Here is a 25426-nt window from a genome sequence, read left to right as displayed (position 1 = left end):
TCCTCACATTTGGTTCTATTATGTGTGCATAGAAAATAATCATTTTGGGGCAGCTAGGTGGCACAGTGGATGAAGCACTGGCCCTGGAGTCAGGAGTACCTGGATTCAAATCTGGTCTCAGACACTTAATAATTAAGCTGTGTGTGGCCTTGGGCAAGCCACTTAACCCCATTTGTCATGCAAAAACCTAAAAAAAAAAAATTATTTGGTGAAAAGAAAACCCATCTTATAAATATCTTACATCTTTTCATAGCTGAATTCCAGTTCCGTTGAGGTCTTCAGAGTATCGATAACTTTTCAACTCCACCCAGGTGCTATGTAATTGACTTTCTATATTTCTATTTCCAGGCCATAATAAATATTTCAGGGGTTTGAAGATGAGTTACTTTAAGACTCAGAAACCAAAATAAAAGTTGTCAAATGTGGTCACTCAGTAGTTTTGAACTAAGCAAATCACTTTAGCCTGTTCTCAATTTACCTCCTTCTCCTTGGGTGGTAGTGAAAACAGAATAGGAAATATTCATAAAGAGCTATGTGGACCATAAAGCAATATTTAAAAAAAAATGCTCATCTTGCTGGTAATAGTTTGTTCTGGGTTCAGTTTCTTAGAACATACCAATCATCTGAAGATGCCTGATTTCAGACATCTAGAGAGGCTGTCTGTAAAATTCTACTCAAGACTTCTCTGCCTATTCACTTTACTTTCAGAAACTCCCAGGCCCCCAACTAGCCCTCTAATAGTAACAATGAAATTTATGTTTCAATTTAGAAACACACCAGACACAAGTTACTTCAATGTTCTCATTTTCTCAACAGTTTTATTGCCTTTTAAGAAAAATTTTGTAAAATATAAATACAAAGGCAGAAGAATTTACTTACAAAGTTAAAACACAGATTTCAAACATAAACACACAATTCAGAAAATTTTAGTTTATGTACATCTCCAAGCAACCTCAACATATTATGTTAGTTTTTTCCAATATTTTACAAGGTACAGAAAAAATAGCTCAAAGTCTTTTTTAAATAAGAGCATAAAATGTTTAAACATATATAAACAATCCGGTTTGATGCGTGAAAATTAATTTCACAGCTTTTTAAATTAGGATATAAAAGTTCATACAATTAGTTGCTGTGTATGGATATGGTTTTAATTTATATTACAAACTACTGGATTACATCCAATAGTGTATTTACCTGGCCAAAGCAGGCAATTCTGTAAACAAAACATAAAAAATAATATCATGAAGTGCCTTTTTTTTATCAAATTCATTCTCCCAAACAGGCCACATGACTTCGATCATGTCACTTATAAAAATTATGGTCTGTGTCATCAGTGCTTTGTATGAAACAAAGTCAATGTGTGAATATTTTTCCTTTAAAAAAAAAGTGTTCCAAGTAAAAATAAAACTTATTCCAAAGCATGTGTGCATTTAAAAGTAAAGAAACATTATATAACAATTTTCATAAAAACTGATTAAAGTTACTTAAAAAAAAATTCTTTCAAAGTCCTTCCAACTGGAATTCATTTCTTATATAAAGGAAAGATATTTTCATATGTAATAGTGTCCTTTCTTTACAGAAACAATTGTAACATAACACATATACATAAAGCAAAAGGATTAACAATATATGTTCTGTACATTAAGCGACCTGTTGGTTTTACCAATGGACCTCAGGGAGAAGATCTTCATCTGGATGTAGCCATTCTATGGAGGACCCAAGCAGATTCTGAAGTTCAGCTGTAAATTCTACTAAGTCCAACAATTCCTTGCTTTCAGGGTTGAAGACTTCAAGGTCCTTGGGGCATGAAAACAACTGACTCAGAGATGTCTGTTTGTAAAACTCTGCCTCTGCAATGGTGACGATTTCCACATTTGGAAAATTGCATCGGAATATTCGGGATGACATCTTCAATTTCTTGACCACATCTGAGAGTAGTAACCAATTTCTGGGCCTGAGGAAAAGGAAGACAAGTACTTCAAATTATTGGCTAAATTAAAAGTGGTTTTTAAATAACAGGCAACTGTTGAAGATGCCAGATAATCAACCCAAACTGGATTTGGGAAAGTCACTCATTTTTAGAGGTTTATTATTAACACTTTTTGAGGCACATTATTTGGCTTTCTGAACCTACTCCACACACACAAGCTTGGTCATCCTAGGGCCAAGCTCAGGGCACTGTACAAATACTCAAGTTGACAAATGATCTATTTCTACAATTACATCAGCATCACCCACATAAATGCACCACTCATTTCACATTTTTTTCTAGAATTGTCAAGATGAATTTTCTTTCCTAAGGTTAAGGTTTCAAAATGCAAGACAATGAATAACCAGAAATGACAGTCCTACTGATAAATTGCAATTTGAGGTGGGCCTAAAAGAATAAAAAGGCTGGGGGCGGCTAGGTGGCGCAGTGGATAGAGCACCAGCCCTGGGGGGAAAAAAAGAATAAAAAACCTGGATGAGCTGATTATAAATATAAGTCTAACAGTTCAAACTCTCCAATTTCCTATGGTAACAATAGATCCTTCTTGGATGACCTATGGTCTGCTTTTTTTTTCAATCATTAGCTATATGATTCAGGACAGGGAGGGTGTAGGGGGTGAGAGGAGAGGTTTAAGATCTGACATCTACTGTTAAATTAATTTCAACAATAGTTAGAAAAACTACAAGAGTGAAAAAAGAAACAAGTTTATCATCTTTGTAATTACCTTGATCACCTATAAACTGCATTCACTAATACTCTGGTGGCACAATAAAGAGACTTTGCAAATAACTTTTGAAAAACACTATTACTGTCATCCCTCCCAAAGATTCTTTGAGATTTTAGTCCACATATAAGTGACATCTCTTTTAGCTTGTGTCATCAAAAGTAGTTGAAACATTGACTTGACTCAGTATCTAGGATCTTCAGGTAAGATCCTATTGTGACAATGCTCTTGAAAGACAACAGGTAGTTTTTGGTGCCATCTAAACTTGTGGGTAGGAAGAGGGAAAAAGAAGTTCTTTGAAAAGATTATTTACAACATATTCAGCAGCATAGACTGACACCAAGCGTAGAGTGAGAAGGCTACCTTCTCTTCTTAAATTTGACCTTCCATAGGTTTCTTTTTTTTTTAAGCCTTCAATCTAACATAAAGGATAAACTTCTAATCTGACTTGACCCACTTGAAGTGGGTTGAATTCTTACTTCAGATACTTAAGAGCCAAAATCTCCCCGAATCTTAACTACTCCCCTGTAGAATGGGGATAATACTAATATACTTGTACTTCCAAATCTGAGGAAAAACTCCCAATATTAACCACTCTCTGCTTTAGAGAACAATATTCATGTTGGAGAACATACTCTGATTGTTTCACAGAATTGAACAAATTTCCCTCCCCTTTCAAATTCACCTAAAAGGTTAAAAGAAGTTCAGATTTACAGAGCAGATAAAATATGGGAACAATTGTTTTTTCCAAAGGTCCTTCATTAATACATCCCCTTATTAAATTTACAAGCAACTTTTCTGGAGAGTATCTACTGCAGAAAGAGATACACATCAGTACTTAATACTCAATTCACCTACCCTAACTGTTTTAAAAGATCTTTGTCTGACTCCTGCCACAAGCACTTTCCAATTATTTTTCAATCGAGTAATGTCAATACTTACCCCTGAGAAAGAGATACTTGAATATTATAACATGGCAAGAGAGGTCCCTCTGAAAATTCAAACTCAAACACATCACTGAAGACATCTTCATCATCATCATCTTCTGGACCAGGGGGATTGGCCAGTACATCAAACCCAGATTCATCAGTTGGATCTTTTGTTAAGAAGGGGGAGGGGGGCAGGAGAGAGAACAGTGAAAAGAGAGAATCTATAAGCAACAGGAAAACTTCATGTTTAGCCCACTAACTGCTGGCAAATAAAATTCAGAGCCTTTCCCTTTCCCAACCCTGCTTGGGAGAGTACAAGGGGACAGGATGGGGGTGGGGAGGTGGTTTTAGATTAGCAAGGAATGTTTTGAAACTCACTTAGATCAGATCAAAATAAAAGAATAACATTTGCTCACCACACACAGAGCTGCCGTAGAAATCCCAACAGACACCAGGGTCATCCCCACTTCGACCTTGCAGGTCAGTTAAATACTCTAGAGAAAAAGAAAAAAGAACCATGCTTATGAGAACAAAATGTTGGCAGATTTAGTAAGATTGTCATGCTAAGTCAAACCCATCTGGCTCGTCACTTCCTGTCTAAATCTACAACACAAACTTTTGAACTATCTGCGCATAATAAAGTATACATGCCTGCACTCGAGTTGTCTCTAGCACTCACAGATATCCTTTCCTATTCACCTTTATCCCACAAAAAACATACCAATCCTATGCTGTTCCCCCGCCAATGTCTTAAAGACAAACAGACTTGCAACCTGGTTTGAAATGTGAAATAACATTAGCATTTTATAAAATGGAATTCTATATACTTTTCTAGAAGCACAATAAATTTTCAAGCATGAAAACCTCAAGATACTATGTCCCAGGTACCTTGTTATGAATGCATCTCAACAGTACAAAAAAATAAATAAATAAAAATTTAAAGTTCTGGAGACTTTTCTCCCTCAATTACCCCCATTCAAAAAGTGTATTATCAAACTGGTACATTTTAGATAAAAGCATTTTAGTAATGTTTATTGCCAAACTTCACAGAACTACCAACCTGTTAGAAACAGCTCCATTAGTTCACTGTGTGTCATTTTCACGATGGTTCTACCTGAGTACGTAGCAAGAGTTGGATCAGCACCGTAAGAAAGGAGGAGGCGAACTATTTCCAAGTGATCATTTTCTACTGCATCATGGATAGGCCTAGGAAAGACAGAATTAGCTATTCAGTGTGTTTCGTATCCCTCTTTTTTGGATGCAATGTTCCATTTAAAGAGAAGGAAGTATTCCTCATTCCCATTCATTTGTAATTACAGGGCTGACTTCTAGCCACAAGTTATTCCTCATATGGGGCCCAACTATATTTCATATGAAAAAAGTTTTAAAGTGATTTAGTATATAAAGCAAATTTTATATATATATATATGTATATATATGCATATATATACATACACAAACACACACATGTATATATGTCAATGTGATAAACAAAAATACAAACAATTCAACCCTTAGCACAAAAATGTAGGTACTTTTGAACAAAAAATAAAGTTAAAATAAGTTCACTGAAAGTCTGATCTTCAGTAACAGGTATCAAAAACACCCTATACATTTCAATCAATAGTCCCAATAGCAAAGAAACCAGAAAGTACAAAGAATGTCAAGTTTAAAGAATAAAATTATGTATGACATAAGAGTACACTCAGTGAAAACAGAGTTCAAAAGATGGGTACAGCCTCTCACATACCTGCCTGCTTCTACCTAATCACAGTCAAGGAAGGAGGTTTTTAATTTAACACAATCTGAGCTTCATCATAGGCAGCCTATAAAACCCTAAAAAGATTTCAAGAGGATAAACCTAAGTCACAACAAGCCACAATGAAACAAAGAATCCAGCGTTCTATTCTAAATGCAGATCTTTTTAAAATTTATTTATGGATAAGGGGTTAAGGGACTTGCCCAAGGTCAGTTAGGCAATTAAGTGTCTGAGGCCAGATTTGAACACAGATCCTCCTGACACCAGGGTTCTATCCACTGCACCACCTAGCTGCCCCATCTAGTTGCAGATCTTAAGAGTACAAATCAAAATGTAAACCTGAATACCTCTGACCTAATGAGTTCCAACAACCAACTAAGAAGCATTTATTAAGCATCTGTCTATATGATGTTAATCTCCATCCTCAAGAAGTTTACATGCTCCTGGGAAGAAACCACAGGTACATCAAAGTATATAAAGCAAATATGAAAATCAAGTATATTCATGGTAATGGGCAACAGCAGTTGGGGATCTGGAAGAAAAATAAAGGAAAGGTTTCCTCATCTATGTGGTTCTCAAGCTGAGCACTGAAGGAAACTTGAGATTCTAAGAGGTGGAGGTGAGGAGGAAATCTCTTTGCCTCATGGGGGACTGACAGCATGTGCAGAGGCTGACAGGAGAGAGAAGGAAATGCCTGAAGTACAGCAAGGAGGATTCTTTGGTTGGACCAGACACAAGAAAATACTGAAAAAAGGGTTGGGGGAGATAGGAGTACAAAGAAGGAGGGGGAATGGGGGAATCTGACACAGAAAGCATTTTCATAGTGTTCTCTTTGAAATAAATTTTTCTTCTTAAGTAAGATACTAGTCAGGAGGCAAATGTGCTAAAGCAGATGGTCAACCTGTACTCTGTAGAGAATCAAGAGATTTTGTAGTCAGTCTAAAAACACAAGAATGAGGCCAAAAATGCTCACAAGGAAATGTTAAGCTTTAAACTATCACTATTTTGTATTTCAAATTATTATATGAACAAACACAGGACAAATAAATGTAAAATGAAAGAAACCTTTGGAAATAATTTAGTACAGTTGTCTCATTTTCTAGTTAAGAAAATTAAAACTGAGAGTTTAAAATGACTTGTTCAGGGTCATAAAGAAGGCTAAGTGGCAGGGCAAAGATTAAAGGTCAAGTTTACCAACTCCAAGTTCACTGTTGTTTCCACTTCATTTTTAGGGTCTCAGAGCAAATTAGCTGGAGCTGGACAAAAGTCATAACGTTCTTAAAAACTCAGTTTGAGACATGACAATTTTATTGACCTGTGTCTTTATATTCATAAGATTTATGGGAAGAAATTGAGGAAGCATTATTATTCATATGCATCCCCCTCCAGTAACCCCCCAGCATCAAGACTTGGGTGCAATATGGAAAATTCTGCCAATCCAGGGACCACTGTTGGTTCCTATAAATGAAGAACAGCATTTGAAATACAAAAATTAATGAATGACTAAGGCTAACTCAAGAATCTTGAATCAACTTATCTTTAAGAAAAATGTATGTCATTTCTAGGAAGAAAATAAGCAAATGACTTTTAAAGGTCCTTAGTGACTTTAGGATCTGGCCTACCATTATAGCATACTATGAAATAATACTTTTGGCCCCTTTGAAAGAATTCTCAATTCAAAAGTAATTCAGTGGACGGGAGTTCACTGGATTCCAATTCTGCCAGCAGTGTGACCATGGATAAAGCACTGAACCTCTCATTGATCTCCTTTTTATCATCTATACTAATAAAGGATAATAATAATAATAATGACTATACTATCTCACTCACAGGATTATTGTGAGGATCCAGTGAGATATTATTTGTAAAGTGCTTAAAACAACTGTGCTCATTCTCTCTCTTTCTGTCTCTGTCTCCCTCCCTCCCATGAATCCCATCTAGGTCTAGTAGTAAGATTACCTACCACAAACTTATCTAGCCTACATAGATCATACCTCTCTACTGCAAGGTAAAAGAGGAAATGGAGGAAAGGCCTGGGAATCATTTCCAGGCTATGGGATATGGGGGAACACTGACCTAGAGATGAGAAAATGCCAGGAAAAGCATTGAAAAACATGGAACTTGGGGGGCGGCTAGGTGGCACAGTGGATAGAGCACCAGCCCTGGAGTCAGGAGGACCTGAGTTCAAATCTGACCTCAGACACTTAATTGCCTAGCTGTGTGACCTTGGGCAAGCCACTTAACCCCCACTGCCTTGCAAAAACCTAAAAAAAATAAAAGAAAAGAAAAACATGAAACTTCAGGTAAAATTTAAAAAGTGAAGAACATGAAATGACAAAAAATTCTCCTTTGAAAATCTTAAATAATTTGAAATACAGAACAGTGGTAACTTAAAATGACAAAAAAGGAGCTAAGAATAACAAGAGAAATCCTGAATCTTTGGGGAAGCGAGAGGGCAATACACAGCTTTCAATCCCCCTTTGTCTCCCTGATCAGACAAACATACATTCAAAAAAGGTAAAAGAGGAAGCAACAATAAGACAGTTTTCCTCTAAAACAAGAAATGCTGAGGACATCCTGAAAGCTTCTGTGGAGAGAACACTAATAATGGTTGTCCTTCATTCTCAAACAAGACCATAACATCATGGAGGTGATACCAAGAAAAGCTAGTTTTAGAACCCTGGGCAAGTCATCTGACTTCTGAGCCTCTGTAAGTTGCAGTCAAGTACAACATTCATGAACAAACCAAATTCAACAGATCAGCAATGAACAAAACATCTAATGCAGTGTCCTAAACCCATCTATGAAAAGAAGTGGGGAGGAGTGCCAGGGGTCACTAAGGTTTTACAGAAGCAGATGCCTACATGTCTGGGATAGGGTCCTTGTCAGGAAACTAAACCAGTGACTTTTCTGGGTCTGCTCTCATGCCTGTGACAGGCAAACCAAGGCAGCAAGTTCCTTCTTGAAGTACAGGTAATGCTCCTTTGATTCTCATAATTGGAGATACTCACTAAGGCCCCGAGAAATAGAAAACTGGGGGATAGGAAGGGGTGAGGAAATCACCTGGACGTTGCATGACAAATTTGACAAACAAAAAAGTCTTGTTTCTGTCAGGGCTCACTATATAGCCTTATGACTTCCAACCAAGGTCCAGAAAGTCAGATGTTGACAATAATGCTCTGGTATATAGGTTCATGTCTTCTTTAGCCCACCTGTGGGTGAACTGCCTAAATGTGCTATGCAAGAAGTTTTTTTAGGATAATGTGAAATGTTCATTGTCCTTACACTGAATTTGGGGTTATACCCCATGCCTAGAGAGCTGCTGACATAAAATAAAAGCATTGGAATGGTTAAACCCCCAAGTCCTAGAGTGCTTGAGGCACAAAAAGGTAAAGTGACTTGCTTAGGATGGCAGAGAAGCTGTCATCTGTGAAGAGGAACTCAAGGTTTCCTGATTTCCTCCAGGTTATCCATCATGATATAGTGCTAATGCAAAGCCCTCCAAAAATGATAAAAATTAAAGGAGGTGCAATCAAAAACACACCTACAAGCTTGACCAAGGCATTTCTGAAGATGAAAAACTTCACTGAGCTAGAGAAGCAGAGGGAAAGGATAGAAGATAACCTAATTTTAACAAATCAAATAAGGTATTTCATTGCAAACAAACTTTGTAAACAACAATAAAACAACCCAACCCAAAGGCAGATTTCGAGACCATACTACATGTCAACTGGCTAAAAAGAAGAAAATATTAGGGATTTGACCCATTCTAAAATCAAGACCAATCCTGAGAGATATGAACTTTGTTATACACAGATCAATCACTATTGATTGCATTTTAGCAGTTAAAGATCAGAGTGGGATTGTCACTTAAGAACTTTTTTATGGTCCTTTATCAGTAAGAAGAAAGGAAGGAAGAATATACAAGTCAAATACTGAAAAGAAACCAATAATCTAAATATTTTGAAAGTCAACATAATAAGCATTTCTAAAAGAATATGAATTTTCCATAATGGCTTTAAGTGGATTGAGTGATTCAATCTAAGTTATTAATTCTTTCCAAAGATGGAAAAAGCTACAAAAACATCCAGTTTCCTGTGTCAATCTAGGTTCACTCTAAGACTCTAGAGAAGCAACCATTAACATCTAGAGACATCAATCCCCTGTTGTCCCACCATCACCGCCACACTGAGGATTTCCCAGCCTGGAGAGCCCCACTGACCTGGTTCCATCCTGAGCACTGCAGTTGACATCAGCTCCATACTCGAGGAGATGCCGGACGATACTCAACCAGCCCCTGGCACAGGCCTCATGCAGGGCACAGTAGCCAGCGTTATCTCGGTGGTTCACATCACAAACCTTGTTTTCCAAACAGTAAAGGACCACTTCCTGGAAAGAGATATTAGAGCTATTTGTGACTAGGAAGGTCTACAAAAATTAAGCAGTGGTGGTACAGATGTGCTATCGATACCATCAGGCTTGAGGCCAGTGGACCAGAATACAGAAAATACAAGGAAATATAACTGCATGCTATATACATCTCCCCCCCCAAATAAACAGGAGTAAATTTATAGACATCAGCATCTCCAATGAGATGCTAGAGGATCCAAAATGTTTTTGACAAATTTGTGGGTAATAGATCCCTAATAGGTTGTTCAAAGAAACTAAGATATTTGAGAGAATATATACTTAGTAACTGATAAAAACACACCCTAACTTCTAGGTAGATGCAAAGACCCTGAAAGTTGCCATCAAGAAAAAATATTGTGTCAGAGAGCAGTCCTATACAGGAAGAGTTTGAGGAAATGTGCTGAAAGGTTAAAGATCACACAGTGTAATATCATGAAATAGAGTCAAAATTTTCAGAACAACACAAGTCAACCAGTTTATTTTTGTTTTAGAAACACTGGTTTTTAGCAGGGTCTGAAAACCCCAAGTCCTTCATCCAATGATATAAATATTTCTGCTTATTTATGGTAATGGCAGGATTACACCCCACTATCCTCCTTTTCAGAAATTGTTCTGAGTAAAATAGTTTGCCTTAGAATCACTGTTATTAATCTTACTTCCTTAGTGTTAAAATATTAATATGAAACATTCCCTGTAAGCAGAACAGTAATTTATTCAATGTTTTATTACCTTGATTAAGAAAGTTTTCAAACACATGGAACAAACATATTACAATATTTTCCTACAAGTCACACCAGCAGAGAACTGTCAGTTTTCAGGAGTTGAGTAAAGGTTGGGGAAAACAATGTGAATTGTTCAATTCTGAAGACAGCCAGATTGCTGAGGTCTCAAGTGGACAGACTCCCCCCCCCCCAATGAAAGAAAATGCTTAGAAATCTTATCATTTCCATATAATAACTGCTCATTCACATCAATGAAGAAAATAGTTAAATCTTAAAGCAATTTATGACGGATCAACCAAATGATCATCTTGAAGAAGATGGGGGTGGAGAAGACTCAGGCAATCCAAAAGGTTTCAAAACCATGAGTCACACAGTCTACCTTGAGAAGCTTAAATGGCATTCCTATTAATCTGCCTCATCGTGTCTACTGATTCACACCCTGATGTTGAAGGGTATCTCTCTGCTCAAACAAGAGCAGGCAAACAAGAAAGTATAGGGGCACCAACACATTTATTCATTCAGTTGGAGATCTGCTGGAAAGCCTACAATAATCTGTGCTCTTAGTCTACCTGACCTGAGAACTGGTATCTAGGATACAGCATGAAGCTGTTCTTTTAGCAGGCCCTCACTAACCAGAGTAAAGTGGATTGAAGCAAGCTAATGAGTGGCATGCCCCAGCCAAGGAAGGGAACTCGGCCACATGACACTGGGATCAAGTGCAGGAGCCACTTACTGCTGGTCACAGATCAATTTAGCGAGATCCCAGAAGTCTGGTGTCTCACCAACCAAGAGCTTAATTGTTCCTATTAATATATCTCAAGGACTCTAATGAGTTCAGCAACTAAGGTCTTTACCTGGAATCTCCACTCCTACCAGGAGTAGCTGAATGTAATTAATGTCTGGGATGGCCTCAAGCAAGCCTCTGTTTCTAAGGCCCCAAGATTCCTGTCTCTGTCCATATCCCATGCCCACATTGCCCCAGCATTTAAGATTGATTTAATTCTCTTTGTTTTGAAGGTAAAGTTTAAACAAACTAAATGAACAATTTTTTTTATTTATGGCTTTTATCTACCAAGTAATGACCTACTTCACATGATATTTCAAATGGTTCTCACAAACTTTACTCAAGCAAGCCTTACTCTACTCCAATGCTTCCCTGAGGTGTACAGAAGAACCTGGAAAAAAAAAATGCTGGGAAAGTCTCACTCAAGCTAAAAAGACTTTAGAATAAACTAGTGACAAACTTTCACCTAAGGATCAGTCTCCTTTACATGACAGGGACTATCAGTCAAGGTTTGTTCACTAGGGCCCCATGTATGAATCAATCCATAAAGGGAGTAGGGGATGGGAATATATCCAAGCAATGAAATCACTTTAAGTAATTAAAAAAAAAAAGGTCTGTGAAGATCTTCACAGCTATTTGTGAGGCAGACAGGGAATAGGATTATCTTCATTTGATAATATTTGCCAAAAGCACTTAGCACAGTCCCTGGCTCATCATGGGTGCCTATTTCCCATCTCTTCGTTTGATAGATAAGAAAATGAAGTGTCAGGGTAGTCAACTAGCCACTGAGGACTGGAGTGAGGCTCCTCCCATAGCTTCTCTGATGCCTGTTTCAGGGGAGTATGAGCAATTCCATTGTCTGCACAATACTGCTCATTAGGATGAATAAAGTCTAAAAAGTAACACAGCCTACCTAGGCTGACCAACCAGGAAGGCTATTTCCATGGATTGTATTTTAACCAATAAGTTAAAAATGAAAAGAGTACTAAAATGATCTGGATTTAATCCTAATTCTGCCACTTCTTAGCCAAGACCTTTGGCAAGGGCCTTCATCTATTTGGGCCTCGATTGTCTCGTGTGTAAATTAAACCGTATGACCTCTAAAAAGTCTCTTCCATTCCTGAAATTCTACCAGCTTATGATCCCTAAATAAAAATTCAAGATATATTTGTCCATTCTGTCTACCAAGAATCTGAAAAATGTTTTTAAGGACAGCACAAGGTCCCAAAAAGTGGTATTTTGTTTTGGGTTTTTTTTTTTTTGGGGGGGGATTTGAACAATTCAGTGGTAAGTGGCTACAAGTGGAATGCCATTAACCATAAAATGTAACCATAAAGACCATAAAACTCAACATTGTTAATTAATTAAATGCCTCATTAACTTTTTTAAAAACATGATTTAATTCATAAAAAATTTAACCATTACCACAAAATGTACAAGCTTGTAGTGACAGGCAAATTTTAGACTTGGAATGTAAGCTTTTATAAACTGAGGAAAAGCTTTTCACAGCAACTGACACATCCATTTAGATGGTCTATTCAAAGCAGTATCTGAAGATAAGAGGGCATTTTAGGAATTCAAGAATACACAAAATTAGGTAACAGTCTATTTATTGCATGTGGTTCCCCTTCCTGCCCCTACCCCCAGGTAAGCAATAAACCGTAATGGCAAAAACTAACTACAAGGGCATCTTGCCATACCTATCCATTTAAATTGCATCCTCAACAAGAGAGTTAAGCAAATTGCTCTTCAACTAGAGCTTAAAGAGTTGAAAAAACTTTTAAGTCCTCCTGTTCCCCATTATCATCCCAAGGATTAGGTTTGGATTTCATATGATGCTGAAAGATATTTCAGAAACTTTGATTAAATGATGAAAGATTTAATCTTCCAACTATTTTTAAGTGTCTAAGCTATTGCATCAAAAGTAATAAGCAACGACGTGTATTATTTCCATGTATATTCATCCATGGTAAGAATGCAAGTAATGTGGGAATGAAATTATGACTATCCAAATGGCAGTCACTGGATGAAATACATAAAAAAGTTATTTCTCCACTCAAAACCCCTAGTAATGACTAAGTCTGGGACCTGTACTTTTGGAGCAGATTCCAATGGATCACATTGGAATCATCCCCATAGGTAATGTCTTTCTAGGGAATTTTTTTCCTACTCTTAATGAAGTTAAAGTGACTGTAAATGATGATGAAATTCTCTAATGAATCAGAACTACTGGATGCCAGAGTTAGAAATAATCTGAAAGAGTTGAATTCTAGTCCAACTCCATCAGATGAGGGAACTAGGTCCAAAGAGGAAGGAGATTTGATCAAGGTCACAAAGTCAACTGAGTGACAAATCTTGTCTACAGTCATTTCCCCTCCAGCATGCTGATGTGTGATCTTCTCTTCCTTCCTCCTTCCCCTTCTCAAGTTTCTCCCCTCTCTCTTTTCCCTACCTTTTCCCAAGCACTGAAGGGTAGCTAGGTGGTATAGTGGCTAGAGCACTGACTGGAGTCAGGAGGATGAGAGTTCCAATTCATTCTCAGACAGAACACTTATTAGCTGTGTGACCTTGGGCAAGTCACTTAAAACCCTGACCGCCTCACATCCAGGGTCATCTCCAGTCATCCCGATTCATATCTGGCCACTGGACCCACATGACTCTGAAGGAGAAAGTGAGGCTGGTGACTTAGCACTGGCACTCCCCCTCACTCAAATCCAATGTGTAATGCTTGTCATGACATCACTTCCCTGATGTTGTGGTCAACTTTGAAAATCAAGTACAAACCATCTGTTCTATTCCATTCTATTAATGCAATGAATAACTAGTCTAGTTCAGGGTATCAGGCACTAAACAATTAGACACACTTTAGCCAAAAACAACAAGAAGTCAGTAATTGAAAAGTAATAACATTAAAGTGAGAGAGATCACCAAACTTTTGTGTAATTTTACTGCTATGTATTGAAGAAAAGGCCAGGATTAACTAGCTATGTGACTTTGGACAAGTATGGGTCTCAGTTCTTTCACTTGTAAAATGTTTATGTTATAGGGAAAGAGAGAGAAACTCCAATCACCCACAATAGTTGGCCTGAATCTGGAGAAGGGCAATGCTGCAGATTTTTAGGGCACTAAATCCGAGGACTTCTTTCCTCACCAGGGGTAATGTGATAAGTTATTCAACCTCTTGCCCAACCCCCTAACAAATGACACATTTTACAGACAAACAGCTCATCAGGAATACATGAAAAAGGTGGTAGTTAGGAGCCTTCAAATATCACGGGAATGACCTTGACTCAATACCTAACCAATATGTAACCAATGGTGATAACTGGTTAACATTAATGGAGAGAGACTGATACAGCTCATTTAAGATAATTCTTTTTCCCTAAGCCTGGATATCAAGTTGATTATCAGGGGAAAATAGCCTAAACTGAGCAAAAAACCCAAAAAATCTGCTAACTAATATATGAGAACACTTCATGGGCATCTTAGAATTTTAGAGCTGGAAGAGATCTTTGAGATCATTTGCTCCAATATTTCTTAAACTAATTTAGTCATGGTATACTCCCAAGATTCAAATTTTACTGATAAAACATATAAAGATACTTTATAGGGAGGGGGAAAGGTTATGAAAGATTTCTGAAATAGTGAGGAAGATTTTTAGAGAAATCTTTGGAACAAAATAAAAGCAATTATACACATTTTCCAACACCAAAGTCTGAATTTTAAATGATCATACATAAATCTACATAGTTGGGAGAGCATCAAAAATTTCTCAAAGCACATTACATGAAAAACAAGTAGTAAAATGTTGGTTTAGTCCAAATTATCATTTTTATGGATGAGGTACAGAACAATCAATGTTCCTCCAATGTTGACCAGCTAGCAGACACAGACCAGAACCCAAGTCTCTAGCTTCCAAATTTTTCTATTATACTACACTCAAATTACAAATTTTTTAAAACCATAATCTATCCTCAGAAATGAACTCAAGTGATGGTGACCTTCCCTGTAAAGTAGTCTTACTAAAGAAAGTGAAAATAATCATGAAAAACCATGCAAAGTTGATCAAGAAGTAAAAAATAGATTTCTATAAAAAACAAAATTTTCAGAGTCAAGGTCTCAAATCTTCAAAGGCCTACCTAATCGTTCAAGGGCTTGGTTTCCATGTCTAACTATGTATGACCACACTGCATTACATTTCAGCATGTTAACTTCCTCAAAAGCTGATGTTGGTCAACATTTAAAAATACCTTTGCTCTGTGGGATATTCTATCACCATTCAAACTGATAAGAGAGGGTAGGGGTATTTGGGAGAGGACCAACCTGACAATCTTAATATTCAGCAGAGGTTCTCAAATCTCACTATTTTGTTGTGAACAGAGGATAGAGTAGAAAGGATGGCCAAAGTTACCATGTTACACATCCTTAGAGGACCAGAAAATTGCCTGCAGTGTTGGGAGCAGAGACAAAATTTCCCCAAAGAATTAAAATGACTTTATTCTTATCATCTTTATTGGCTGCTCAAATCTTTAGAGATTCTTTAATATTACCAGTCCTATGTCTAGGACTAGAAGACAACAAAATTATGGATTTTTAAGTCATGATCAAGCTGCTCGTTTTTCCCCAAAATGTCCCATGTCCTGAAAAGCACAGCTTCCTTTCCACATGCCTCTCCATTTGTAAACATGTTTGCAGGACAAAAAGTAAAACAAACAACTTTTCTTCCGTTGCCTCATCAAAATCCAACAGGGCTTATTACGATTCCCCTTTCAGCCTTCAAGCTCTGAAATTTCTATGTTATGCTAGATTTTTTTTATCACAAGTAAGTCAGCAAAACTTGAGGACGTGAAGAGATTCTACCTGCCTAAACGCAAACTGAACATTGGAAAGGGCTTTATTTTATTGAAGACACAGAGTAATTTGTTAAAGAGAAAAGAAGCAGCACAAATGTCCTATCATCCCAGGAAAAACTAGTGAAGATCTAAGCTCTGCATTGGAAACACCCATTAGCACTTGTCATTATTTTCCCCCAAACTAAGACATACCCCCTTCATCATACCACCCCTCTGACCCCTAAAAGCTAAATCTGAATTTTGATGCTCCACAGTGGGACTTGCCTCATATCCTAGGCGTGCTGCCCTCTGAAGCAGGGTTTCCCCAGCATTCTTATTGACAATCAGCCTCCGGGCTTCGGGTGGCATGGGGCGAGTTGGGGTGGTCTCCTGAGGGGGGCTCGGAAGCTGTGCAGACTGGGAGGAAGTTAACAAGGGAGTTTGTGGCAGACGATCGTACGGCTTTTGCTCCTGCAACTTGGATGGCAAAGAGTCACACTCTGAAGCGGGTTCTGGTCGTTTCCTGAACCTCCTTGTTACCATGACCTGTCCAAACAAAATTCAAAAACAAAGAAAAGAATCATTTACTGGTTATAATTACTGGAGTCCTTCACCACCCTTTCCCCTACACTCCCACCATTTCCCTGAAGGGCTAGAGACCTCGAGGAGGGCAGAAAAGAATTCTATCTTTAAGGCTTCATGGGGAAAGGGAATGGGGGGGAGACAGAAATGGGGGAAGGATGGTCAAAAAATCTAGCAAAGCTAAATCTGTAACTTTACTTTCTCCTGGGAGAATCAGTAGACTTCTGTGTACCTTAAGGACAGGAAAGTTACGTTTTCAGGAGGGGCCAATGAAAACAGGTGTTTTATTACAGCATATTATGACGTAGGCTGGTAGTGACTGTAGGAGGCAAAGTTAGTGTATGACTAGGACCTTAAATAGGGTTGTTTTTTTTTTAATATGAATACCTTGTCTTCGTTGTTTTCTATATCTGTGGTATCATCCCCTGTCAGAGATGACCTCCTCCTCCTCTCCTGTGGAGTCAAGTGTTTGGTTTTACACTGGCGCTTCCCTGATGGCTTCTCACAGTCGGTGTATTTCTGCAGCAGGGATGCAGGCTGGAAATCCTCCTCTTCGTCTGTGCACAGCACATCTGTCTTCCGGCTTTCTTTAATTTTCTGCTGTTTGGCAGCCAGCCTCGAGGCTGGCGTACAGCTTGGCTGAGTCTGCCTTTTGCCGTTCGCATTGGTGGATGAAAGGCTCTTCATGTGCGGAGACACCGGGAATACAGGCAAGCCTAAATGGGGAGAGGGGGGAAGGGTGGAAAGGAAGAAGGCATTACACCGTTGGAGCGAGCGGGTGCTGAAAGAAAGGCGTATTGTTAACACTTATCACCAAACCAGCTTCATTTTTTAAAGATATACCAATTATGTGTTCAAAGCATTAATATTTTAATTACCCACATTCAAACAGCAAATAGGTTAACCCACAAAGCCAGGAGCTGGGAAGTCATTTTAAAGGGCCTGCCAAGCACACAAATGCAAATTCTCCCTTCTTCCCCTCCCCCCTGCCTATTGTGCCTAGGTGCTGCAGGGATCTAAGAGCAATAGACACTCCTATGGCTAGCCTAGGTGCTGCAACATCGAGGCGGCTCGCGAAGATCTGCTGAGGATGGAGTGATGGAGTTATTAGCTAGCTCCGTGGTGCTGCTTCAACTTTATTTCTGGCATTTACCCAGCCTGTGGACTATCAGTCTACAATGGTTTCCCTCATTCTTTAAGTTAAGCTGCCACAGAGCTATTGAGTGTCAAAACGTATCCAAAAACATGAAGGTTCTTTCCTGTATGTACACTCATAAGTCATATGATCAAACCAAATCAGTTTGGTTTTTAGAAGGAAAAAAAGGGGAGGGGGAAGAGAATATATTCTATATTTTTAAAAATCCCCTTGCCTGCACATTTCAGTAGTCAACTTACTACTAAGGAGATAAGGTCCCTACAAATGGAGTGGTGTAGGTATAGGTATAGGCATAGGCACAGGTACAGGTATAGGTACAAGCACGGGTATAGGTACAGGTACAGGTACGGGTATGGGTACGGGTATAGGTAATAGATAGGAACTACAGGTGATCCATCCATTCATGATAGTGGTGCCAGCATGCATCAGTACTAAGAGCAAGCCAACTTAAGTTCTCTAGTGGCCTCTGCATACCTTGTACATTGTCACTTGTTCTGAGGGACTCTTCAGACCAGCTTCTATTGCTTTTGACCTCTGACCTTTTCCTGGGGTGCTTTTCTTCGGTGCAGTCTTTAACCTTTGCAGTGGCCTCTGGCTGCACAGCCTCAGCTAAATCTTTCCTGCTTTGCCGGCCCAACTTGCTGGGCGGGGATCTCTCTGGTGGTGACACCTGCTGCTCCCACAGTTCCCTAAGATGCTGCAGGTGACGCTGTTTTTTGGGATGGAGCCCTGTTAATTCAATGCACACCTTCAGGTTGGTCACCTCATTACAATGTGGCTCTTCTAAGTGGTTAGAGGAATTGTTTGTCATTTCCCTCTCAGGCCAGTCATCTAATGGAAAAATAACTAAAAATTAATCAAAAAGCCCCCTCAACTAAAGTCTAAAAACAAAATGAGCTACAAGTCACTTGTGGGAAGGGAGGGCACATATTACTGTCTGTCTCAAGAACCGCACTGCACACTGGGGAGTGGTTCATTTTTTTTTTCCCTCTGTGGGTTGTGTGAGGCATTATGGGTTTGTTTTCGTTTGATTTAGTTATCAGTTTGTAGGCACTCAAGGGTTATATGGACTGTGGTTATCTGTATGGTCATGGCTATGTATGCCTCACCACCAGTTCTGACTGGGTCCTACCAGTTTTCTTTTCTCCAATGAAGATAGCATGAATTCAAAGGGCTGAGCACTGGAATGTTCAGGAGGTTCATAACGAGTAATTCCTGACTATCAGACTGTATTTGGAGGGGTGAGCGCCTCATATCCATACCCACACATCCATACACATCGCCACAGTCCCATGCATGGAAGCCCAAGGCCAGCCTGGCCTAAGTTAGTGGAGCTCACCTTTGGAGACCCGTCTCCTCTTGGCTTTCAGTAGGGGATCCTCCAGCAGCTCCTCTGCTATTGCCTCAGGTTGGCTGCTATCAGGCTGTAGACTCTCCCCTGAGAGTTTTCGTTTTCTGTCCAGCCGGGGACCAGGGCTATGGGGCATGTCTGGGGCTGGCAGATCTGTAATCCTTTCACTTAGAGGCTGCCTCTCCAAGAAACATTTCTCAATGCGAAGATCTTTTTCCTCTGGGGCTTCAAAGTGATCTAGTTTATTCCCTGTATTATTAAAGTCACCTGAAAAAAAAACGACAAAGCAAAAAACTGCAATAATGACCACATGAAAACATTACCATTAGAAGGTGAGACTTAGGGGGAAAAAAACAAAAGGGAGGCATAGAGTAAGTAGGTTTAGAGGTTATGGCGAGTGGCTCTCTCCAAAACCAATTTATTATGAACAAATCTTTATAGACTGCCAGGAAATATGGAGGGGGAGGAAGGGAAGAGAAGAACGTTACAGATTCTGAAGCACAAAAACCTAAAACAGACAACCAACCCCCCAACATCCCCCCCCAAAGGATGCTTCTACAACAGTAGTCATCTAAGAGGAAAAAAGTTGGATCTTCTGGGGATGGGAAGATGTTATAAGGAACCAATTACCTAGAATATTTAAAGAACCCCTAAGAATTTCTTTCAAATGCTAAATTCCCATGTCTACCTTGGAATTTTCTAAGTCAAAATTTGTCTCTTCTCCCTGATTCTAAAGTACATATAGAGATTAATGCAGAAAGTCAGTTCCCTGTCCCCTACAGCAGGGATCCTATAGATAGAATATAAGCTTCTTGAGAACAGCGACTGTTTCATTTTGGCTTTGTAATCTCCAGTGCCATCTACAGAAGCAAACAGCATTCTTGGTTGATAGCTGATTTCACTAGTCTATATCAATGAGCTGAGTTGAGGAGAAACAGAGGTAGTGGTAAAGGAAGGCTGTGAAAAGGGCAAAACTGAATCCTTAGCTCAGGATTTAGTAGAACAGGGCAATAACTTTTTGGTCTAAAGAAGTGAAGCTGTAGAAAAGAATAACATGTTTAGGAAACAAACAGGACCAGAGAATTTCCACAATGAAGATTAAGTCATAAAACAGCAGTGGTAGAACAGCAGTAGAAGTGGTAGAGGGAGAGAGAGGGAAACATGGGGAAATGGACCAATCTGATAAAAGTTCTTAGAATGGGGAGAGGTTGGGAGAGGAGAAAGATTGAATGGTGCCAACAGAGGAACAAGAGACAGAAAACTGAGGGCAACTAGGTGGTGGTAGTGGATAGAGCACCTGCCCTGGCCTCAGGAGGACCTGAAATCTGGCCTCAGACAGTTAATAATTATTATTGTGTGACCCTGGGCAAGTCACTTAACCTGACTGCCTTGCAAAACCAAAAAACAAACAAACGAATAACACAAAAATGAAAAGGAAGATGTTACCCTTGTATATAAAGAGAGAAGGGGTCAGATAAAAGCACAGTATTAGGAATCCAGGAGAATGCTGAGGTCTGAAACAAAGAGTTCTGTTCTGGATTTGGGAAGTGAAATGTCTCTGGGACATTTACTTGGAGGCATGTGTCTAAATTTTAAAAGTCTCTTCCAACAGCAGGGGAAATAAATCCATGAACAAGGCAAATGCTTACATAAGTCATAAAACCACACTATTAGTCAATTGGCTTTGTATTAGACTTGGAAAACCAGAGGGAGTTGTGAATTCTAATCCAGACACCTTCCCCGACCCACCTTCTTAAGTAGTTACTTTGAAAGTGGAACTCTTACTGTTTACCCAATACCTTGCAAAATGATGCCTCACCATCCTCATCCCCCCCCCCAACAATATTTCCAAAAATTCAAATGCCATGGAAATTACTATAACAAAATGATGCCAAAAATTTGGGCCAACTATTTTTAACTCCTTTATATAATATTTAAGAATGGTATCCATTTTCATTTCAATAATTTATTTTTCTTGACATGAAGATCCAAGCAGCCACATACTTTGCCAATAAATCTATGTATGAGGAAACTGAAAAAGCAATACCTTTAAAAGCATCAAGTTGGAGGCTTTCAATAATTTTTTTAGAAAAGTTTAAAATGTGTTTTTGCTTAAAAAAAAGAATTTAAAGGGGTCTGCAAAATATCCTTTTTGGGGAGCTTTGGAAAGATAATAAAATTATAGTTACTCCAGTCTATGGATCACATATCCTCAGAGTGTCTTTTAGAACAGCAGGATATGAGAAAAACTGATGAAATTATTTTCTTGTTGACCATCTTCTTTTCTCTTCTCCTTTCCCTTCCATATAATGGCTTGTGCACTTCTGATAATATTATGCTTTGTAAAGATAAAAGCAAATACGTATATTTCCATTTGGCAAAATTCATGAGCCATCTGGAGAGTTTTTTCTCCAATGAACAAACTATCTATCCTTTGCCACAGCATCTACTGGTCTTGAATCTGAGAACTCCATATAAAAAGAGGTCACATAATGACCCCCATCTTTACCTCACTCAAGTCAAACCTGGGTTTCTTGAGGTCCAACTTCCATGAATTTCTCTCTTAATATTTTATCAACAGGTGACATAATGTCACCTGCATTAAAAATAACCTTGATTTATTTAAGTTCAAATATGAACAGCAAGGTTGAAAACAACCTACTTTTCCCTCATGCACAAAAATCGACACTCTAGTTAACTGTCACTAATAAGTGTTCTAATGAAAACCTTTGATCCCAATCACCTGACCCCAGTCAAAACTAATGGTACCTTCCACAGAAGACCAACTTAGGTTAGTAACTTCTGATTCTTATTTCACAAATGTTAACATTACCAAGATTCGAGCCTCACTCCCAAAGTTCATGCTCGGTGTACCTCTTTGAACAAGAGTATATAACACTTCAGGTCAGAAGTATTCACTTTCTTCCCTCCTCCTATTTTAAAGCCAACAATTAAAGATTTTTTTCTGGTCTGTGCCAGGTAGTTCACTAGCTAATGAAATGTGCCAAAGTTGGAAGGGATCCCTTTCAAATACAACCAACCACATCCACCACCCCCATGCCCAAAAAGCCTATATTAAGTTTGATTTTTTCTTTTTCTTACTCAACTTGAAAAAGTAATAAAGCACTGGATTTAGCCAAAAGACTCAGATTTGAATATTTTCTTTGCTATATACTACAATTGTGTACAAAAGGTCAAGGAACTTCCCCAGGCCTCAATATCCTCCTCCATTCTACATCAACACAGAAGTGAAGGATCTCTAATCCACTTCAAAATGCCATCTCCTGAACCATAATGTCAGGAATCCCATTCTGACTTTTCATATCAGCTTCTTTACAGATAACAGAAAGAAGTTCATCTTTTTTCTTGGTTCATTTCTCTAGATGTGACTCGTTTTTCTACAGACCAAAACATAAAAGGAACTCTAGAACATCTATTTCTGTATTTATCAAAATAATACCCACCCACATATAATATACTGGTTCCTTCTGCATCGCTCTTGATTTGGGTCATTTTCCAAATTAAGTCTTCCTACCCATGCCACTTCACTCCCCTATGCTGTTAATGTAAGGAATCAATTTGCAGCAGTGTTTTTCCATAGCATAAAGATCTTGATCCCAGCCAGAGCAAAAACAGGATGTTTTCTGGTATGATCTTCACAAACTCTGATATTGAGGTTCTTGTATAGAACTATCAGAAAGATCCCTTAAGATGCATACCCATAAGGTAATCAGAGGCTCTGAATCCAACTCCTGCATACTTCAACTTTGACAGTCACAGAAAAAAGTCATTTCAATCATCAAAAATAGATTTGTAGTTGAGGGAGACAAGACAAAGGGGGTAAGGAATTAGAGAAAACAACTGCCTCCAAAATCACAAACCAAGGACATTCAAAGCACTTATCATACGTACTTTAGTGTCACTCTAAAAGCAAGATATATTCCAGTGCGCACTGGTCACATGACCTAAACAGATGTGAATGCGTCTGTATGTCACTTGCTTAAATCACTTGCTTGCTGCACAATCATATGACTCACAGCACATGCATCCCATAATTTATCATGTTTGTGCTATGGCAGTGCTCCATAGAAGTGTTGCTATGGTAACATTTACAAGTCACCGTGGCAACAAAGCAGCCTCACCACTGTTCTAACAATGCCCAGTGAGTCCTAAACAAGATGGAAGAGTATTAAGACATTTGTGGGTTATCCTTGACTTAAATCTTTCTTTCAGCAGGTAGTCAAATCACATCTATTGGAGGTTAACCTTGTTAAAAAACTCTGCCACTGATAAGGTTTATATTCCTCTGAAAAAAGCCAGTGCAAAAATCTCTAAAAGTAAGTATCCAAAGTAGTTGACTGATAGGGATAGAAAAGTTTTTGGAGCTAAGAAGCTATTATGAGAATATTTTATATTTAAGTATGACATCATTGCCCTTCAAACTGAGTAGCCCCTACTTTATCAGTCAGTAAAATCACAGAAAAGCAGCATGTACAAAGCACTTACAATTTCAGCTAAGTTAAATGGAACCATATATGTTCCGACACATTTTTTCAACCCACAGCAAACTGGTAGTTACACTTCTCTTTTAATAAATGTGTTACTGCTTAATAAAGATACTAAAGTGCCTCATTTATCCAGATTTAAGTTTTTACCAAGTCCATCCACAACTTTGAGAAGTAGTATTGTAGGACAACAGGCTCTTATCTTGAAGAAGCCCAAATAATATTGAAGCTGAAAAAGGTTGAAAAAGTCCAACCTCTTATATACCTAATGTATGAACAGTTTTTTATTACATCTCTTAACACATGGTCATCCTGCTTCTATTAGAACATTTCCAGTGATGGAAAACACCCTCAAGGCTGCTCATTCTATTTCCTGTTCTGTTGTAGATTCAAATTAGTTCTAATTTGAAAAAGAATTCATTCTGATTTGTTTAGCTGAAGACTGTAAAAATCCCAAGTCTCCACCCCCCCCAACATGTAATGTATTTAAGCAGTTATCAAATTCAAATGCTATTTGTACCTCCCCTCTACCAGTTGGTACCATGTCAAGGGACAGATATGTCAGAGGGGCTCATACTTTCAAGGCACATGAAGTCTTAGAAAGCCCCTCTGAAGTATAAAGCCAAATGGTAAAAGGAAGAATCCAAGCTTGGAAAAATCAAGGTACTCATAACTAGAAATGCTTATTATGAGCTTTCTGATAACAATCCTCTTCTAAACAGGGTAAATTGGTCACTGTGCAGTTTATTGGAAACATCAACTAGTAAAAGAGCCTGACAATTACATCATTGTAACCCAAAAGACAAATGAGAACCCCAGCTGGCCAATTTTCTTCGCCCTCTGTACTTCTGTTTTGTGCTTTATCAAGAGAGTTCAGAGAGGACAGCTCAAGAAGAAGCACAATGCAAGTTAAGCGGGACAGGAAAGGGGTCTGCTATTGCTTTCTTCTCCTACCTTACCCAGCCCCCTCCTTTTCTCACCCTGCTTCCTTGGCACATTTGTAAACATTTGTAGAAATTACCGTTGAAAAGACAGTATTGACTAATCGATTCACAGCTGAATGAACCAAGAACCTACTGAATCATGAGCCTTCTACTCTGAGGCAGCATTAGTAACAAGAGCAATTCAATCTCACTGTCCTATAAGAACTGACTACCACAACCATCTGGCATTAGTAGACCACTCTACCTCCAGACCACTCTACCTCCAGAAGACTACATCACCTTCAGCAGAGAAAGGTGAAGATGAAGCAAGTAAATCACTGTCACATTGACTCATTTCTGAGTCTTTGTTTCCTAGTGAGTCTTTAGAGTCAAAGACCACTATCACTCAAAGGACAAATGAAAACTAAAGCTGGTTGATAATTTCCTATAACATCATCTCTTTCCAAAGAGAAAAAAAAAAAAGAAAAAAAAGGGGGAAAAATAAGTTTATCAAGCTCCTTACAACTTTTCATACAAAAGAAAAATTTTAAACTGAGTGAGCCTTTTTCCCTACACCACTTACTCATAGTTTTTCTCTGCTGTAAAGATAACTTTACAAGGACAGATGAAACCTCCAGTTTTGCCTTCACTTAAAACATCTCTTTTTAATCTTTTAAAAAGGAACTCAAGATTACCTGAGAGATCTGTTCCTGTGTTTTTTCCCCATTTCCATTTCATAGTGACTAAGGGATTCATTCT

The 25426-nt window shown here is 38.5% G+C and overlaps 1 protein-coding gene across 7 annotated transcripts in view; it reads right to left on the bottom strand.

The window, feature by feature from the left end:
- Positions 1–182: 182 nt before the first annotated feature.
- Positions 183–25426, bottom strand: part of BCOR (BCL6 corepressor) — a 145144-nt gene continuing 119900 nt past the window's right edge. For 6 of the 7 annotated variants that reach the window (XM_074214177.1, XM_074214173.1, XM_074214174.1 and 3 more), the window contains 4 exons: positions 19228–19506; positions 18363–18719; positions 17120–17448; positions 9746–16696 (listed from right to left, as the gene is read on the bottom strand). In XM_074214177.1, coding sequence (XP_074070278.1) covers positions 16325–16696; positions 17120–17448; positions 18363–18719; positions 19228–19506 — 1337 coding nt within the window. In that variant the 3' untranslated portion in view covers positions 9746–16324. Of the gene's footprint in view, positions 1955–3656; positions 3811–4059; positions 4138–4703; positions 4850–9624; positions 16697–17119; positions 17449–18362; positions 18720–19227; positions 19507–25426 lie in introns of those variants that run through there. The other variant, XM_074214179.1, reaches the window with a different exon arrangement.

This window comes from Macrotis lagotis, chromosome 1 (assembly GCF_037893015.1).
Source record: "Macrotis lagotis isolate mMagLag1 chromosome 1, bilby.v1.9.chrom.fasta, whole genome shotgun sequence".
Classification (NCBI taxonomy): Eukaryota; Metazoa; Chordata; class Mammalia; order Peramelemorphia; family Peramelidae; genus Macrotis; species Macrotis lagotis.
The sequence above is the reverse complement of the archived record's forward strand: the minus strand, read 5'-3'. Positions and strand labels throughout refer to the sequence as shown.